Here is a 20,628-nt window from a genome sequence, read left to right as displayed (position 1 = left end):
TCCAGAAAGTGGAGACTGTAAGTTTGGTCTGGCCCCAACACGTGGTCCTGTATCATCAATCCTTTGGCCCACCCATTCAAGGGGGATGCTTGATAAGGAACAGATTCTAAATACCAAAAGACCTCAAGCCAGTAGGTTTTCTACCTAACATAAATGAAAATTTTAGATGTACCTTTCTTTGATTTGTAAACAACTGTGAAATAATATTCCAGGCCCTGATTGCATGCAAATTACCAGGTAGAAATGCATAGCCTTCAGTTTTAACCTGCAAATCTACAAAGTGATGACAGTCAATGCCATTTGTCTCTAGATTCCTCTAGCACAGAATCTCTAGGAGCCAGTGAAGTTTTTCTGGCTGAAAATGCAAAGAAGTGGGCAGTAGGGAATGGCCATCTACTACTGTACTCAGGTAAAAAAAAAAAAAAAAAAAAAAAAAAAAAAAGGTTCAATTCCTTGCCAGGTTAGAGCCAACAACAGGGTCATGGTATACAGATTATTTTTCTCCCTTTGAGCAAATGGTCTGCTCCAGTAACAGAAAAACTCACGAATTTCTGGATTTTCTTTACCTACAGGAGGGACAATGGAATCAAAAGGGTATGCTGTTTTCCCCTGGAATTCAGGGATCCCAGATATATGGGAAAGGGGAGAAGACCAAGCAAAGGAAATATTCCAGGATGCTTACTTATATTTGAGAGCTAATAACTTGATAGAGCTCAACCATCCCAATTCCTCCAACTGCACTTACTGTTGAAGCTTTGAGGTCCAGGCTGTTTGCCATACTGGTCACTGTCACAGTCACTGTTACCCATTTTGTTACATTTGCCATTTTCTCTTGACTCATCATTTTCCCTGGGATACTCTACAGTGCACTGCCAACCCACTTTCTCAGGGTCCCCAAGCGGGGGCTGCAGCAGGGAATCAGGCTCATCTTTAGCTTCATCCTCTAAAGTCGCACTACTCTGAGGATGCCATGGTGGTACTGCCAGCTGCCCGGTGGCTGCTCTCTCTGCCATTTCTTTCACCTCCACTGGACAGAGAGAAAGTAGCATTTAAAACAGAACTGTGAACATTGGAGACAAAAGCTTTTGCTTCTTGAAGAGCTACAAAATACTTTTAAAGTTCATATTATCACAGTAATTGCCTTTTTAGAACTGCATCATCCTTAGCTTGAGCTTTTTGGTTCGAAGGGGAGGAGAGAAAAGAAGTGATAACAGGGAAGGACAGAATCTTCAGTTAATTTCTGAATTCTGGAGTAGAAGGTAGCAGAAAACTTGTAGACAGACCTTCCTGCTATGAAGATTTTACAAGAAAATAACATCTGCAGCCTGTAGAAACTAGTGGAAAGGATTCTATTTGAGTTTGTCTAGCCTCTCTGGACTATGCTGAGTTCATATTTTGGGAGTGTGTATATATGTGTGTGCTTATGTGCATGTGTCTTCATTCCAAATGTTCTATACTTTTGCTAATGTCATTTAACATTAGGATTAAAATACATAGACATCGTACCCTTTTAAAGATAAAACTGATACGAAAGGAAAATGCCCACAAGGTATATCCAAGTGACACTGAATGTTCTTTAATAATGAATGTTATATATTAAATTTCTATATCGTGTACTGTTTTTGCTATAGTTGTTATGTAATATGCATCAGTATATATACATATGTATATATATATTAGCATTATAATCATCAGTATTATATACTGATATATATAGTATATACTATATATATATATATATAGTGATATATATAGTATATATATATATGGAAATATTCCTATAAAGTCTAGAAATGAAAAAAGTTTTTTCCAGAAAAAAAAATCACTGAACAAAACAGTATACACAGTGGTGGACTTGATAATCTCTTTTCTTTGGACTAATAACACAAAATATGTTCATTTAAACAATGTTAAAAGACATAGGTTATCTTTCCTGACTAGATGGTAAAAAAAGAAAGAAGAAAGAAAAAAGCATTTCCCTTCTGTAATTTGTAGTCAGAAAGGCCTTGCTTTTATTTTTTTAATGTATTTTTTTAAGTTTATTTATTTTGAGACAGAGAGAAAGAGAGAGAGAGGGAGAGAAGCAGAGAGAAAGGGAAAGAGAGAGTCCTAAGAAGTCAGCATGGAGCCTGACAGGGCTTGAACTCACAAGCCGTGAGATCATGACCTGAGCCCAAATCAAGAGTCAGACACTTAACCAACAGAGCCACCCAGGCACCCCAGAAAGCCTTGCTTTTAAACTGGAACGATCCAACAGTAGAAAAGAATGTGGGAGGCTGGTGCAATACAGGCTGTGTACTTAGAGATAACAAGCAGGTTAGAAATATACTTTAAATTTCATTTTGCCCAACAGAACTTAGGATGTTTTACTCACATTTCCATTTTAAGTGTACCTCTCCATCATCTTCGTTATTTCTTAACTTTGTATGACAGATTTCAGAAGACACAGATTCCACACTGATCCTAAATTATATAAAGGGGTGCGGGGGGGGACAGGGTAGACACAAATATAGTAGTTTGCTCAAGTTCCTGACACAACCCTGAGCCCTGCAGCTCCAGCCCACCCGGACCATCCTCTCCTCTCAGAGCCATTCCTGGGGTTGCACTGACTCCTGCCTGCCACCAGAGAGTGTCAGACTCCCCAGCATTCTGACAGCAAGACTCCTTACCTAGCAGAGGCCTGGCCAGGGCTGGATGACACCAGAGGTCCCTTCAGGTGGCTTGGCACAGGGAAAAGTACACTATTAAGCTGAGTCAACTTGGTTCGGGCACCTAGACTCTTTAGACCTTCCCTGGCTAGGAAATGAAAGGACTGGGCTAGAAGACCTCTGAGGTTTTTTTCAGTTTCCAAATTCAGATTACATGATTCTAAAAGTACTCTTGAAAATTTTTCAGAGGTAGAAGAAACCCCACAATTGAAACACAGTTTCAGTAGACAGACTTCTAGTCCCTGAGCTATTGCAGAGCCCCCGACCCCAACAATGCCACAGAACACAGGTGATGGTTCAGTAACTGTTCCTACCCTTTGTTCAGAATTCTTTTATAACAGGCCCACCTGCATATCAGTGATAGCACAATAACTAACATTTGTAAGCATGGTCTTAAGGCACCAGGGAACCTGAAGAACATTCAGAGATCTTCAGCTTAGTTTCACTGAGTTCCAGACCCTACCCACCACTAATTAGCTGCCTGCCTTTGGCACACTTTAATCTCTCTGTACAAAGGCTTCCTCATCTGAAAAACAAGGGAATCTCTTTTCCTCTACACATCCATGATTATATATGTATCTTATCATCTATTAAACTAACCCTTTGAAAATGTGTGACTTGTGGCATATATATGAATTCCTTGTTATCCTGAATGCCCTACTTCCCTGCTGGACCAGAAAGCAGAGAGACTGAATTAGAAAGGTCAAATCTGATTGGCTTCTTTAAAGAGCAATCTGACAGCAGCTATCAAGTTATCTTTAAAATGTTTAAACCCTTCACCTAGTAACTCTGCTTCTGGCAATCCATCAAGGACATAATTCCAAAGTGCAGAAACAGTTGCACTGACAAGTCGCTGTGGCCCTATTCAAAATGGACAAAAAAATAACACAACCTAAAATTCAACAATGGGGGAAATCCAACAATTATGAGTTCACAGAAGGTTTTCCAATAATGTGAGATAATGCTCTTGTTCTAATGTAAGGGGAAAAATCAGGATATAAAAGTACCTATATATGTTTACACGTAATTATAATTTTATATCTAAAAAAGATATAAAAAGACTAGGTGGATTGGCAGCAAAACGTCAAACTTTTCTTTGGCCTGTTTTTTTGTGTTTTGGGGGGAACACGGTGAATAGGGGCTTTGATTTACCACCTAATTCCTATACTGTCACCGCATCTGCTTCTCTCAATGATGTGAGCTCTAACCCCTTTGGTGCCAGTTAGTTGGTTCTCCAGTAATTCTCTTTGTAAAGGTAACATACACTGAACTAAGATGTCTGGGTATTCTTGATACTTCCTTAGTGAACACATTTACCAACATGAAAGGAACAGCAAACTCTTGTTGCTAGTCTCAAGTCAACACTGGGAGAGAAACAAAAAGTTACTTCTTTCCAAACCATGGATTAAAATCATTTAACCACAGAAAAGAAAAACTGAAATTGATGGACTAGTCTATCTTGAAACACACTTATTGGCCCTTTAATAATTTTGCCCCTATGCAAAATAAAATGTTTTACATAAGTTCTTAAAAACTCACTGTACACATATGCTCTCCTTCCTGTGATTTGTGCTGAAGCCAATTCATTTCATTGATTTGGCTGGAAATCAGAAGCTGCATAGTTAACAGTTGTATTGTTCAACCCTGCTCCGACGTCAGGGATGTTTATTTTGAACAACCCTGGTTTCCAAACAGTTTGGTTTCTGGAGCACTGGCAAATGGGGTACCTGGCATCTCTTTTTATAAGAAAAACAATTTTGGCAGCTTTGGAAAGGAAAGGTGCTTTGCTTTTGATAAATGATGAATTCTGTCTGATTAACCTGCCAGGTCCTTTACCTTTGATGTTTTCTCCTACAAGTTCCCATTACATAGCTCCTTCCACTCATTCCAAGGAGAAAACCTGCCAAGATCTGTTTCTGTGTTACTGTTTTTCATCACTCACAGTCTCTTTGTGACAAGACACATGAAGATCATTAAGTGGTTTTGGGGTCACATGAGAGTCTAAGAACAAAATGTTAACCCACCTGCTGGTATTTGGGCTCCTGTTTCTTTCCAAACTGTGCTTGGCTCCTTGAGAGGGCTGCGATTGTTCACTTGTGCCCTGTTTTCCAGGTCCACTAAAATTTGGCAGCTTAAAAAGAGTAGACCTGTTTCAGTGCTTTGATGAAGGAATTCCTCTTCTCTTCACTCTCACATTCTATTTTTCAAGCCATTCTTGCTAAATGTGCAGAAATAATTGAACCTACTAAGATGATTTCCCTTTTCATGTTTCATACCTAATAACTCATACATTGCGTGGAGGTCTTTACATAGAGAAGCTGGCCCCCAAGAACCCAATACAGACTGGGAGCAAGTGAAGAATAAGCAGACAAAACAGACATAAAAAATCCCAAAACTTTCCCCTGTATTATTATTGAGGCAGCAAGCTTTGTGGCAGGAAACCGGGGCCCTGGGTTCTAGTCAAACCCTTACTCAGAATAACCTAAGAAAGTCTTGTGCTTCAGTTTCCTCATCCATAAAACTGGGATGTAGTATCTATCTGAGTCCACCAGTGAGGATGCTATGAAAATAAAGCACACTAAAATAAAAGCTACAATACTTTGGAAATAGAAGTAAATTAAATCACAGGCGCCTCTATGGCTCAGTCAGTTGAGTGTCCGACTCTTGATTTCAGCTCAGGTCATGATCCCAGGGTCGTGAGATCCAGCCCTGCCTCAGGCTCCACACGGAGCCTGCTTAAGATTCTCTGTGTCTGTCTCTCCCTCTGCCCTTCTCCCCCACTCATGTTCTCTATCTAAAAAAAAAAAAAAAAAAAAAAAAAAAGTAAATTAAACACTGTATATTTTATCCCAAAGAGAGACTTTTGGATCTGCTCATTCCAAGTTTAACAAACTTAGTTCATTGTACTTCCTAACCTTCGGCAAATTGAGACAACAAATGTGGTATTTTGGGATGACATCAAGATGCCTAAAAGTGAGAGGATGCACAAAAATGATCATAAGCTCCCTAAAGTATGAGCTCCAGAGGACTCTGTGTGGGGGAGAAGATTCCTTAGCAGGGGCTAAGGGCAACAACTTTATCATGGAGCATCAAGTAACAGATGTTCTGAAAAATGTCATGGTCACCAAGGAAAGATTAGAATATATTCAAAATAGGTATTTAGGATAATGGGAAATTTGTAATGTTTTCATTTAGTATGATTAAAAATTTAAGAACTGATAAATTAATGGATTTCAATTAACTGAAAAATCCATTTAGATGGAAATGCCTTATTCCCTGATTATGCTAGAAAAGCAGGGTAGATTTTTTAAAGAAAAATTCAATATGGTACAATTGTTTTATCCATAGTCATATGTATCAGTAGATGGTTTTCAATGAGGCTTGCCATGAATTCCTTCCCTTGTTCCCGTGTCCACACTGCCACAAGATAGCTGGAACCTATTTCCCTCCTCTTGAATCTGGGCTGGCCTTGCGGCTTTGACCAACAGAAACTAGCAGCAGTAATACTGTCCTAGGGCTGGGACTAGTTTTTAAAGAGGCTTAGCAGTTTCAGCTTTCACTTGGGAAGGCAGCTGCCATGCTGTAGAGAAGCTTGGATGAGATTATTTATTGGATGATGAGAAGCCAAGTGCAGAGAGGGGCTGCTTGGAGGAGGCCAAGGCACCAGGCATGTCAATGAGGCCTTGAACCTTCTTGCCTATCCTAGCCTTCAGCTGAATACAGTCAAGAGAGTGATCCCAGCCCATGCCACACATAGAGAATCACCAGGTAAGCCCTGTCATATTCCTGACCCACAGAATTGTGAGAAATAAATTATTGTTTTAAGCCACGAAGTTTGGGTTTTTGTTGCTGTTATTACATAGTGATAAATAACCAAAACATAACATACAAGGAACCTTTTTATTATTATTATTTGAGAGAGAGAGAGACAGAGAGAGAGACAGAGAGAGAGACAGAGAGAGAGAGATGGCTGGCAGGGGAGGTGGATGAGGGAGGGGGGGTAGGAGAGAGAAGGAGGGGAGGAGAGGAGAGAGGGAGTGAGAGAGTGAGAGAAAGAGACAGAGAGAGAGAGAGAGAGAGAAGAGAATCTTACGTAGGCTCCACGCTCAGCATGGAGCCTGACAGAGGGCTCAATCCCATGGCCCTGGGATCATTACCTGAGACAAAACCAACAGTAGGATGCTCAACAAACTGAGCTACCCAGGCGCCCCAAGAAAACTTATTTCTAATAGTTTTCTAATAAATTTGAAATTTCAATATAAACAGAAATTAGAGTCTAAGTAAGTTCTTTGTGCCTTCTTTTTATAAAAAAAAAAAAAAAATGCCAACACTTTTGCAAATGTTTTAAGTGAGGACTGAAGTCTGACATTCAGCAGGGCACAGTGAAAGAACACTAAACTAGGAGTGAAGAACTCTGCCCCTAATCAGTTGTGGGCCTTGGTAGTAGTGTAGTGGGGGGGGGGGGGGTGCCGAGGGGAGCTGTCTGCCCTGTGCAGGCAATTAAAGGATGTACTACAGGCAGAGAATTTTTAAACTATAATAAAACCCACTAAAAGCTGGCCAGCTTTTTATCACTGCAGGCCAGCAATTCTAAATAATTTCAGTAAAAAGTCCTCCTTCTAAATGAGGCTGACCTCTCCTACCTCAACCCCACCTCTGTAACACCTGGACATTAGGAAGTTTAAGGCACTGAACTTGAGCTTCATACTCTGTAAAATGATGGGGTTGATCCATCTCTAAAATCCTGGTTCAAGAGGCAGCCAGCATTCCATGTGTGAACTTGTTCAGACTCATTCATTTATTCATTCCCTCAGTGACCATTTGCCAAGTACCTACTATGTGCCAGGCACCCTTGCTAGGACACAGAATGAGTAAGACACAGACCCTGTCCTTAAGGAGCTCATGGAAGAGCTACAACCTCACTAAGCCTCAAGCTACACCTGCCAAGCCAGCTCCCATGGTATCTTCTCACCTCCTTTGAGGTGTCTTCTTTGATGACCAGGTCCATCTGTCCCATACTGGGGCTACTCATAGGTAGAGTCTGTGGCTCATGCATCATCATATCCCAGAGTCTAATGCATAGCCTCTGGCTCTATAAATGTTTATTGAATGAGTGAGTAAATGAATGACTAAACAATTTAGAATGGGGATTAATACCTGCCCAAGATACCATATTTAGTAAGTTGAACCACGTATAATTGTCAATACTTGAATATTTTGACCTATAAGACAGCAATTTCAAATAGTTCATCTGATGCATGGATTACAAAGAACATGGGCTGTATGTTGGGTTTGGAATGAGAGATGAAGAGTATCTACCTTGGAATTCCATCCTAGAGGCCTTATTTCCCAAAGCCAAGAGGACCCCACTATGAGTTGGTTGTATTTAGGTTAGTCCTTGCACATGGATTAGGGGCTATGCTGAATCATGTTCCAGATCCTGCCCACGCTGCCCTGCCTCCCACTTAGCTGTACCTGATGGCTCTTCTCTGACTGATCCCCAGTGCTTTCTTCAGAGACTTGGATGACAGGTTTCCAGCCACAGTCACTTCTTTTCCTGGACCTTTTGCCAAAATGTCCTCCTTGAAAGTCTCTCACCATGGAAGATCTTGTCAGGGTTTGGCAATTGCCACTGGTGTCCAGCTGCTGGCCTCTCGGCAGCTGCATGACAGGTGGAACATAGGTGGAAGCTGGGGGGCCCAAGGCTGAAGGTGAGTCATAAATGTTTGTAAACTCTCTTGAAGAAGCCCACAAAGACCTGTACTCCTCCTGCCCCTTTTGTATCATCTCAAGTTTATCAATTCTCTGTTCAGTACTCCTCAGCAAATCGGCATTCTGGTACATTAATGTCTGTGAAATCTTCAGATTCAGCACACACTTACTGATGTACTCCTCGGTCATGCACCTATTGCTCCCATTGCCCTTGGCTTCTCTGGCTAGCTCAGGTAGGCTGGGTGAACTAAGAGAACCATTTTGCCAATCCCAGTCCTCAAAGGAGAGCTCTGTGTCAGCTTCTGAAGAGCTCTCGTCCTCATCATAAAAACAGCATGCTTCTCTCTCCATCTTTTCCAACTCTTCCTCCATGGACTTTAGTTCATCTGCTTGGCTTGGTCCAGCTCCCACAACAGATGAATCAGCTCCTGGGGGCTCCTCCTTCGTGTTATCTCCCCTGTCCAGGCAGCCTGAGTAGATTTCATTGATTTCAAAGCTGCAGAGGCTAGCCTGACCTGGGCTGGGCCCCCTGGCGTCCTCTTCCATCACAGAGCAGGCAGGAGAAGCAGCATCTCGGTTCTGAGTCTCCTTGGCCATCAGACCTGGATCTAGGACCTGAGGATCTGGTGTTGCTTTCTCCGTGGGTGAATGAAGCCGACTGCCTGCTGGAAAGAGTGGCAACATGCAACTGATTAAAGTGATCACATGCAGCAACTTAGCAGCCTTAGCATGTTGCTCCAGCGATATGAAAATGGAGAAAGAAACTTTTTAGTTTCCCATTCCCTTCCCAGGTGTGGAAGACTACAAGATACACTCCCAGGAGGTGAGGGAGTATTTCTAAGAGATGAAAATTCCCATTTTGACATGAGTTGAGGTAGAAAATTGGGGAGGGGTCAAACCCTGGGGAAAATGTTCTAAGCTTAAGTTACAATGTGTTCAAAACATGCCTAACTATAGGACATGCAAGTTACAGGCCCCTGAATCTTAAAAACTAAATTCATAGCTTTCTTTACACACACAGGAGTTTGAATATTCATGTCAAAGTTATGCTCTTGGTGAGCATCTGATAAAAGTAGCCAAGACACTGCCTGAGAAGCCACTACATAATGGGAAGAATAATTAATTCAAAAAATACCACTAGAACTGATCACCCATCACCTCTGGTTGATGGTATACAGCTTACAGAGAATGGGATGGAGGAGCCAAAGTAATGAAAGCTTGTTGGAAGTCATTCTGGAGGCCTCCAGCCCTGTCCAAAGAGAGGCAGAAAGAATGGTCACTTGGCCTGGATTCCAGCTCTCTAGTAAGTTCTGGAATCCTGAGCAAGCCATAACCTCTCTCAACTTTAGTGTTCTCATCTGGAATATGAGGATATTAAGCCAGATGACTGCAAGGTCCTTTTCAGCTCTGCATTCTAAGATTTCTTTTTTTTTTTTTTTAACGTTTATTCATTTTTGAGAGACAGAACAGAGCACGAGCGGGGAAGAAGCAGAAAGAGAAGGGGACAGAATCCAAAAGCAGGTTCCAAGCTCTGAGCTGTCAGCATAGAGCCCAATGCGGGGCTCAAACTCACTGACTGCAAGATCATGACCTGAGCTGAAGTCAGACACTCAACCGACTGAGCCACCTAAGTGCCCCTAAGATTTCTAAATGTACGAACAAAGCTATAAAACTATATGAAAAGCTTGGAGGGAAACACCAAAATATTAACAAATTATTTCTAAGTGGCAGAATTAAAATAAGTAATTTTCTTCTTTGTATGATTTCAAGTTTTCTATAATGAGCAGATAATAGTTTTAAATATAAAAATCACCATTTTGGGGGATGCCTGGCTGGCTCAGCCAGTTAAGCATCTGACTCTTGATTTTGGCTCAGGTCATAATCTCACAGTTCATAATATTGAGCCCTATGTCGGGCTCTGCCTGCTTGAGATTCTCTCTCTCCCTCTCTCTCAAAATGAAATTAACTTTTAAAAAAAATCACCGTTTTTATTTGTGAAGCAATTAAATAAATTCCTAAGAATAATCATACTAGAAATAAACTGGCTGTTACTGCTTAGTTCTGGAGCCAAAAATATTTAACTTAGTAATTTCAAGGATCTTGATTTTTCTTGAAGGCATCAATCTTTTCCCAGTATAAGTGATGTGTACAGTCTGGAGGAGTTGATTAGTTGTAGCCTGCAACTCTTGGAACCCATTCATGTCAATTAATGCTTAACCTGTGGGTTAAGGCCATACCTGTTTCCTTTAGCTCTTTTATTTCCAAGTTAGGGGTCTCTTTCAAATGTTCTGACATCAGTCCTAGACAAACATTGACATCAGGATGGAGTTCATATCTCTGCATCTTGGGGCTCTCAGTTGGCTGAGTTCTCTGGGCTCCGAGAAAATCCTATAATAAGGGAAATATCATCAAGGACATATTTGCAATTATCTGAATGTCACTAGTATTTTTTAAGCAGGTCTAGGTATCAAATAAACTTCTTCCTGTTGGGTAGGCTGACTGTAATCCAAATTAGCTAATTCATTGTTATTACCAATATATATTTTTTTAATTTTAGAGAGAGAGCGTGAGCAGGAGTGAGGGGCAGAGGGTGAGACAGGGGGGGAATCTTAATCTCCGTTCAGCAAGGAGCCCAACATGGGGCTCTATCCCATGACCCTGGGATCATGACCTGAGCCAAATCAAGAGTCAGACGTTCAACCAACTGAGCCACCCAGGCACCCCTAATATTTTTTAAACAGTAACAATAGCTTCCAGTCACTGAATAGCATTATGTGCCTACAGGATACCTCTACTATGTGCCAACCTTCTCCAGCCCCCCTCATCAATTTCCTGCTGCCCTAACCAAGTGAAGCAGCTAGCAGCTCCTTTTCTTGGGAGCACAGAAAGGATATGATGAAATGAGGATTTCCAAAACTTCTTTCAACTAGCTTCTTCCTCATCTCTAACCCCCTATGCCTCTGTGACGAGTAAGCAGAAATAAAGTCCTAACAGCTTCAGAGCTTACCTTTAAGTCGTTCTTCAAAATGTACCGGATATCTTGAAGGTTCATAGTTCGGTCTTTCTGCTTGACCTGGATGCCTGACTTAACAATATCATAATAAGGTTTTGGAAGCCTTACATCAGCTTCTAAATAATTTCCCAAGACTATGGCTTCTTTAATAACTGAGCCATCTAAGCCATTCCAGGGTATGTTATCTGGTAAAGAAAAAGTCACAGGAAAAAGTAACATAAAGAAATCATGTTTTAAAAAAAGAAGAAATCATTTAAAATTGGGTAATTGGGGTAACCTTAGTTAAGTCACTCAACCCCTTTAAACATTAATTTCTCTTTATAGAAAAAACTATCTGGATGACCAGTCATAAACAAGAAACCACTTTACCCATTTACCAGGGAAATCTCTGCTACGGAGACAGGAACAAGTACTGTCAGAATTATGTACATGTGGGCTCCCTGCTGGCAGACCTGGAGACCACAGGAAATGTTTCATGGCATCAGGATGGGCAGCTCAGTGCACTCCTCTCATGGAAGGTGTGGTTTTGCCTCTCAGATTGTAAACACTGCTAAATGAGAGGGAACACTCACTTACCTCCTCAGTGAATGTGGTTTTACTGTATATGTGTGTGTGTGTGTGCCCTCTCCTGAAAGATTCCTTCTATCTTCAGATATGTGATCACTTCCTTAGCATTAGGGTCTTGAAGGATTGAATGGCTTCCATATCTGTCAGGTGACACTGCTTATATACACATTGAACTCTAGGTGTATTTGGTTTCATAGTTTATTTCTCAGAGGCCAGTCTTTTCCCCTCGTTTACAAGTTCTTAAAGGGCACCTCACAGAGACCCTTAAGCACTGATAGCAATATTCAGTTTAAAAACTATGTTTGGATTGGGGCACCTGGGTGGCTTAGTCGATTGAGCGCCTGACTTTGGCTCAGGTCATGATCTCACAGCTCGTGAGTCCAGGCCCATCAGGCTTGCTGCTGTCAGCGTGGAACCTACTTCGGATCCTCTGTCCCCCTTTCTCTCTGCTCCTCCCCTTCTCATGCGCCCTCTTTGTCAAAAATAAATAAACATTAAAAAAAAAAAACAACTTTGCTTGGATTAAATGCATCACCACTAATAGGAGGATAGGTTGGCTTTGCTGAGTCTCAAAGAACAAGTCAAAAGAGATTTCTGGACAATCACCTCATATCTTCTATTAAGTACAAAGAAGTTTCCGTGAAGAAATCTCTTTTTCCTATGTTCTGAATTTTCATAAAAGTAACTCCTGTGGAAAAAAAAAAAAAACCCAACCCAAGAGTAGAGACTCTGGTCATAGTGAATGTGCTCTTGGATCTACCTGTTAAAATCTCCTGTATGATCATCGAAAAGCTGTAGATGTCCGACTTCACTGTGGCTGCCTTCTCTAAGATCACCTCCGGGGCAGCCCAGTTGTACAGCTGGGTTGGGAGGGGCACTCGAGTCAGGTCCCTGTGTACACGTCCATCCTGGCTACAGAAGGAAACACAAGGTCAGACTCATGTCTTAAAGGATCATCATGACCATCACACAGTACCTCTGTGAAACATCTACCTCTGAAGACTGGCAACCTCCTTGAGCTTCTAGAAACCCAGCTAGACCCTGAGCTAACCCTCGCTGCCTGCTGTTTCAACCTACCTGAGTGGGCCCTGCCCACCCTCCAACCTCATCTGGCTCTCTCTCACTCAAGTCACGGGGACCCTCTTTGAGTTTCTCCAGCATGCCAAGTACATCACCATTTCAGGTCTTTGCACTGGAAACTGGCTTCTTCTGCATGCCATGCTCTGCCCAGAGATCCTAGCTTGACTGGCTGCTTCTTATAAGAAAGGTATTAGCTTGAAAATTACCTCTTCAGAAAGGCCTTCCCTGACCACCTGTAGTCCTGTTTTATTGGCTTCAGAGCACATATTATCTGAAGTTTTGTTCATTTACTTACTGTTTATTATCTGTCTCCCCTCTGCTAGAGTCAGCTCCATGAGAAGAGGCACCTTATCTGTCTTTTATATCATGTATCTCTAAACTTACATGAGGGCCTCAATGCCTACTTAAGACTCTGTCAAGACCCCCCTCAAGCTCCATCTGCTTTATTAAAGTCCCTTGTGGGACTCCTCCAATTCCTGTGATTGCTTTTCTTCTGAACTCTGCCCTCTTGGGAACAAGTCCTTTCAGTTCATCACTCAAAGGTTCACTGATGTGTTTGAAAAACTCAACTGGGTCCCAACTAGACTCCTTGAGAACTAAGTCATAGCATCCTCAATATCTGCTGAGCCAACAAGAGTCCTCAGGGTGAAGTTAGCGCCCACTTCCATCTACAGGTGTCATGAAAATCTAATGAGACCTTGCATGTGGAGAACTCTCTGAGCCATAAAGCACTATGCAAGTAAGTTATTAATATGAATGTTATGGTAGGCATTTGGTAAAGACTGAGGACTGCTAAGTTAAGAATTAAGTTTTTAAGGAACCTGTGTGGCTCAGTTGGTTAAACATCCGACTTCGGCTCAGGTCATGATCTCACAGCTTATGAGTTCAAGTCCTGCATTGGGCTCTGTGCTGACAGCTCAGAGCCTGGAGCCTGCTTCGGATTCTGTGTCTCCGTCTTTCCCTGACCCTTCCCCCACTCATGCTCTGTCCCTCCCCCCGCCTCAAAAATAAACATTAAAAAAAAATTTTTTTAAAGCAAGTGACCAGAAGTTCTTTGCTGGTCTAGTGAAGGCCAGATTTGAGGATGAGATGGGCTTCTTGGACTTTGAGCAAACCTCCCTAAATAATATTTCTTCCAGCAGAGCTTTTGGTAGATGGCAGTGAAAATACCAGTGAAAGCTGGTATTGACTTTTTGGTTGTATTGCTAAATAGTTAGATGTGGCCTAGTATAATGTGAACAGCATACAAGCATGCCAATATCACAGGAAAAGCAATGGAGTGTTTTCCCACCAGAGAACTCTGAAGTCCTAGTATGAAGTCCTAGTCCTACTCTGAAGACCTAGTATGTTTGGCTCTTCACTTCACAGGCTGATTCTCCAAGGGAAACACTCACTACATTCTCAGACCTCTTAGGCTTGTCTAAGGTTCAGATAAGGGTAAGTCACTTACAACCAGTATTTATATCCTTTCTCTTTTACTTCCACTCACCTTCTTCTCTTACAATCCTCCTTTCCTCTCTGTTAAAGATAGTCGTAGGGGGGTGGGGGGGTGGCGCTTCTTTTCTGGCTGTCATTCTGGGGCAGTTATTTTTCTAAGCTTCAGTTCTGACATCATTAAAATTACATTTGGCTACAGCTATGTGATACCACTTGCAAGGTCAATCCCAGCTCTAAAGATTCCATTAAGAAGGAGTTGAAGAATAAGAAAAACTGCTCTGTCATTTTCATACCATGAGATGGAGTGTTACCCTTGACAATGACATTCAACAAATAAAATGTTTCCAAAAATAAATGTGGAATTGAAAGCTATTTTGGATTCTTGGATCCCAGCTCATGTTATCAGCTGTCAAAGAAGGATGTGCCGTTGTGGCTGTAACTGCTTGCTGACTGACATTTCTGCCTGAGATTCCATTCTGAGGTCAGCAAACCCAAAAGGAAACACACACCTTCCTACTCAGTTATCTCCCAGACCCTCATTTGACTAATCTGTGAACACCAGCTTCTCAATGCATCTCACATTTTTCACTTCTATTCTGATTCTGTAGTCACCACCACACCCTACACAGTGGCCTCCTAGTTGGGCTTCCTATCCTCAACCTCTGATCCATTCTCTCCTGATAGCCAGGAAACGTCCTCTACCACTTGGTTGTAGCCATAGCTGGGTAACTTCAGACCAGCTCTTCACCTCTCTGGGCCTTGGTTTCCTCATCTGTAAAAGACAAGATTGGGCTGGGGCATCTCCAAAGTTCTAGTTCACTCTAGGATTCACATTTCTACAGAGAGCTCAGGCAGAAGAAACTGTTATACCTCCATGTAAACAACAGATGGTGCTCTATCACCAGCAAATAGATTGTATTCTTTCACAGGCTTCCTGAAAAGCCTTTGTTATGGAAGACAAAAATGTCCAAACACCTTAGCTTTCACTGCTGCTGAGCACATAGCCAAAGTGACCAATCCCATTCTGAACAATTTCGAGTTTTCCCATCATCTACACTCATCTGTTCATTTAACCAACAAATACCGAGGACTTACTACATGACAGGCCCTGAGCTGAAAATGAACATGCACCGTTCCTGCCCTCTCAAAGGTCACCATCTGGTGGGACAGACACATAGCTGTGGAGGAAAGGAATATGCTAAGTACTCGGGGACCAGAACTTCAGTACAGGCTTCACGGGTGTGGTGAGAGACTGTGCCTGAGGAAAATTTAAAGGATAAACAGGCAAGTTATTCACTGAGAGGTGGCCTATACTGAAAGAGGCTTTGGAGGGCCAAGCAGGGAATGGGAAGTGAGAAGGTTGGCACTGTGGGTAGAGCCTCACGTTGGAAGGCTTCCACACCCTGCAAAGTGCCTGGACTTAAATCATGTAGGCAATGGGGAGACACTGAAAGGTTTTCACTGGAACTGAGAATGGACTTGATCCAAGGCTGTGCAGCTCAACTGGGGACAGCTGTCTGGCCTCTACCAGTTCTCATGTGGACAAGTACTACAGTTACACCCTAACTGCTTCCCTGCTTCTCTCCTGTCTCCTCTCAGCCCCTTCTTCACATGTAGGAACGAGAAGGATCTTAGCCTGTCAATCATCCATGACACCATCCGCTAAATAAATAAATAAATAAAGCCCTTCAAGCATCCCAATGTTCTTAGGATAAAATAAAAACTCTTCACCAAGGTCCACAGAGCCAAACACAACCAATTCCCCCCTTAAGGGACTAAGGGCATGCGTGGTTTGGGAAGCAAGACTTTCTGTTTCATTCATTCAAAAAACATATGCGGAGTGCCCACCACATGAAGGCCTGCTCTAGGCATTTGAGATACAGCAATGGATAAAATGGAAATCCCTGGAGCACCTGGGTGGCTCAGCGGGTTAAACTTCTGACTTCCATTCAGGTCATGATCTCCTAGTTCGTGGGTTTGAGCCCTGTATTGGTTTCTGTACTGACAGTTTGAAGCCTGGAGCCTGCTTCAGGTTCTGTGTCTCCCTTTCTCTCTCTGCCCCTCCCCTGCTCATGCTCTGTCTCTCTCAAAAATAAACAAAACATTTAAAGAAAAAAACGGAAATCCCTGCCCTCATAGAGCTTTTCACATAGTGAGAAAAACATTAGAGGGTATGCAAGAAGGAATGACCAGCAGAGAGCCTCCGAAACAAAGCCTCAGTGATTGGTGGGTAGGTGGGGGCAAGGATAAGCCAACATAGGCAGGTCTGATCATGAGCTCTGCCCAGTGGCTCAAGCTTTACAGCAGAGCAGAACCAACAACGGGCTGAGGCTCAGAAGGCAGAAGGCAGCACAGAAGCACAGGGGAGATCTTCTGCCTTCCAGAACCTAGGGGCAGGAAATGGCACATGCCCCCAACTCTCTGGAGGACTTTGACTCTTGCCAACAAGGAAATGAATCCCACCCACCAACCCTGAATGAGGGTGTTGTTTTGTCTCCACCTACCTCACTGTGCTTAGGCCCTCGAGGGCAGGGAATGGCTTTAGTGCCCACCTAGCCAAGCACCTGGCCCAGGAGTAGGAGGTGTGACCAATTGTGAGGCTCATCAGCACCCATCACCTTCTCTCTCCTTCCAAGATGCACAGCTATGGCACATTTCCCAGCCTCTCTGCAGTGCAGAGGTGACTGCAAAGTGGGAAGCCATGACTTAGCCAATTCAGACTGGACCTTAAACACCATGTGCCCCTCCATGTTCTCTCTTCACTGACCAGCAATGCAGAGGACACAGTGGGGGACTGAGACTTGGGGACAAGTGAACCATGGATGGGAGGAACCTAGAACCCAATGGGTGCCCCAATACACACACTAGACTGCAATGTGAGTGAGAAACACACCTTGGTTTATTAAGCCACTTAAAATTTTGAGTTGAATAGTTAGGGCATTTACACATATTGGCTAATATGGGCTCCTTGCTTGTTAAATGTGCATTAAAATGATAATGTCCTGAGCAGAAGTAACTTCCCTAAAGTCCCTCTAATGTTGACAGACAGGTCAAGGCATTTGGGAAACCTCTTTCCCCAAAAATGAAGAGTTCAGCCCACCAATGAGGAAGAGTCCTGTCCAGATCAGATTCTTTCTCTAGAGCACCTACCTTTCCATCATGTACTCCAGGTTGGTCAGCCTTGCTTCCCCAGCGGAGACAATGTGGATGGCGTAGGAGCTGAGGGAGCGGTGGATAAACCCCCGGGAATGCAAGTATCTCAGGGCATCAGAGATCTGGAGCAGCAGATGCACAATCACCTCCATGTGGAGCACGGGAAACTGGGACCGCTAGAAGCAAGGGATAAAACAGCAAGGAACAACGCTGGGCTCTGGACACTACAGAATGCTTTGCAGTTTCCAAAGTCTTTTCAACTGATCCTCACAGCTACCTAGGGTCCTCATTTTATAAACGGGGACCCAAAAGCTGAAGGTTAAATGACTGGCTTAAGGTCCCACTGACCCTGGCCCTCTGGCTCCAAGCCTAGACTCCTTTCTCTGAACTGAGCTGTTTCACACCACAAAAACTGAACAGACAGTTCTGAAAGCCTGGTATGTACATCCAGGGTGGGCTTACCACCACCACCAATGAGCCTGCCCTGCACCCATCTAAGCCTGTGCTGCTGAGAACTTGGAAGCTTAAAGGACCAGTCCAGCCCCTGCCCCGGGCAGATGACTGATCCTAAGGGGAAAGAAATTCACTCACACCAATGTAGCTGACTGATCAAAGTCATACTGGTCTCTCCTCAGAGAAATGGCATTCTTTTTTTAAAAAAAAATTATTGAAATATGATTGACATATAATGTTATATTAATTTCAGGTGTACAACACAATATTTCAACAGTTCTATACGTTACATAATGCTCACCATGGTAAGTTTAGTCACCATACATTACTACAACATGACTATATTCCCTATGCTATACCTTTCATCTCCATGACGTATTTTGGCTTGTTTTTGTTTTTGCTTTTTTGAGAGAGGGTGCAAGTGAGCGAGGAGCAGATAGGGAGGGTAAGAGAGAGAATCCCACAAGGGGTGAAGAGGGAAGGGGGGGGGAGAGGGAGATAGGTGGGGGGAGATAAGCGGGGCTCACCTGAAGCGGGGCTTGAGCTCACAAAACCGTGAGATCATGATCTGAGCCAAAGTTCAATGTTTAACTGACTGAGCCTCTCCATGATTTGTTTTGTAACTGTTAAGTCTGTACCTCTTAATCCTCTTCACCTATTTTTCCCACCCCCTACCCTCTACCCCTCTGGCAACCACTAGTTTGTATTTATGAGTCTATTTCTGTTTGGTTGGTTGGTTGTTTAGTTTCCATACACAAGTGAAATGATATGACATTTGTCTTAGTCTGACTTATTTCACTTAGCATAATATCCTCTCTAGGCCCATCCACATTGTTGAAAATGGCAAGATCTCAATCTTTTTTATGGCTGAGTAATATTCCATCTGTGAAACATATTTCATATTATAATTTCACATTATATGTATGTATATTTACCATATATATTATATACACATATCATTATACACATATCATATAGATATATACATATATCTCACCTCTTCTTTATCCATTCATCTATTTCTGGACACTTAAGTTGTTTCCATATCTTGGCTATTATAAATAATGCTTAGGGGTGCATATATCTTTTTGAATTGGTATTTTCATTTTCTTTTCATAAATACCTAGTAGTGGAATTGCTATATCATATAGTAGTTCTATTTTTAATTATTTGAGAAACCTCCATGCTATTTTCAACAGTGGTTGCACCAATTTACATGCCTATCAACAGTGCAAAATGGTTCCTTTTTCTTTTTTCAAAAAAATTTCTTTATTTTTGAGAGAGACAGAGTATGTGCGGGGGAGGGGCAAAGAGAGAAAGACACAGAATCTGAAGCAGGCTCCAGGCTCTGAGCTATCAGCACAGAGCTTAATGTGGGGCTCGAATTCATGACCTGCAAGATTATGACCTGAGCTGAAGTCGGATGCTTAACCAACTGAACCTCTCAGGCACCCCCAAGGGTTCCTTTTTCTCTACATCCTCACCAACACTTATTATATCTTGTCTTTCTGATACTAGCCATTCTGACAGGTATGAGGTGATATCTTATTGTGGTTTTGATTTGCATTTTCCTGATGTTTGGTGATACTGAACATCTTTTCATGTGTGTTTGCTAACTGTATGTCTCCTCTAGAAAAATGTCTATTCGAGTCCTCTACCCATTTTAATCTGATCATTTGGCCCCCCTCTTTTTTTTTTTTTTTTTTTTTGGTATTTAGTTGCAATATATCATTTGCAAATATCTTCTTCCATTTATAGTCAATTGGCTTTTTGTTCTACTGATGGTTTCCCTGGCTGTGCAAAAGCTTTTTATTTCAGTGTGGTCCCAATAGTTTATTTTTGTTTGTGTTTCCCTTGCCTGAGGAGACATATCCATAAATTTGTTGCTAAAGCCCACATCCAAGAGATTACTACCTATGATTTCTTTTAATACTGTGATGGTTTCAGGTCTCACGTTTAGATCTTCAATCCATTTTGAGCTTATTTTTGTGTATGGTCTAACGAAGTGGTCCAATTTCATTCTTTTGCACATAGCTGTCCAGTTTTCCCAACACCATTTGATAAAGAAACTGTCTTTTCCCTATTGTATGTTCTTGCCTCCTTGGTTGCACATTAACTGACCATATAAGCCTGGGTTTATTTCTGACCTCTCTATCCTATTCCCCAGAGAAATGGCATTTTAAGGTATGCCTTCATCAAATGACAGGAGAAGAAAGGGGAGGAGAGGGAAAGGGAGGGGAAGAGAAATAACACTAGTAAGTTCTTAGGCAGGAGGAATGGCTAGCCATTTTGGGAAAGGACTCTTTCTGGAGGGTCTCTTCTCATTCCAGCCTAGGATCTTTAGAATAAAGTCATAGAGAAAGAAAAACAAATGCTTCAGGACCTCTCTGAAGGCACATCTCAGCCCAAAGCACACTTCCTAGGGAGTCAATGGGCCCTGAAAGATGTTCCTACAAAGAAATCTGAAAAGTGAAAGGGAGTGATACAGGTCTGTATATAAACAAA

The 20,628-nt window shown here is 42.3% G+C and overlaps 1 protein-coding gene across 11 annotated transcripts in view; it reads right to left on the bottom strand.

The window, feature by feature from the left end:
• Positions 1-20,628, bottom strand: part of TEX14 (testis expressed 14, intercellular bridge forming factor) — a 109,518-nt gene that overhangs the window by 27,514 nt on the left and 61,376 nt on the right. For 10 of the 11 annotated variants that reach the window (XM_045044798.1, XM_006940144.5, XM_045044799.1 and 7 more), the window contains 8 exons: positions 17,668-17,846; positions 12,761-12,912; positions 11,428-11,618; positions 10,658-10,808; positions 8,184-9,085; positions 4,733-4,839; positions 2,375-2,463; positions 746-1,027 (listed from right to left, as the gene is read on the bottom strand). In XM_045044798.1, the coding sequence (XP_044900733.1) occupies positions 746-1,027; positions 2,375-2,463; positions 4,733-4,839; positions 8,184-9,085; positions 10,658-10,808; positions 11,428-11,618; positions 12,761-12,912; positions 17,668-17,846 (2,053 nt within the window). The remainder of the gene's footprint in view (positions 1-745; positions 1,028-2,374; positions 2,464-4,732; positions 4,840-8,183; positions 9,086-10,657; positions 10,809-11,427; positions 11,619-12,760; positions 12,913-17,667; positions 17,847-20,628) is intronic. The other variant, XM_045044794.1, reaches the window with a different exon arrangement.

The sequence above is a fragment of the Felis catus genome, chromosome E1 (assembly GCF_018350175.1).
Source record: "Felis catus isolate Fca126 chromosome E1, F.catus_Fca126_mat1.0, whole genome shotgun sequence".
Taxonomy (NCBI): Eukaryota; Metazoa; Chordata; class Mammalia; order Carnivora; family Felidae; genus Felis; species Felis catus.
This window is presented reverse-complemented; position numbering and strand designations above follow the sequence as displayed.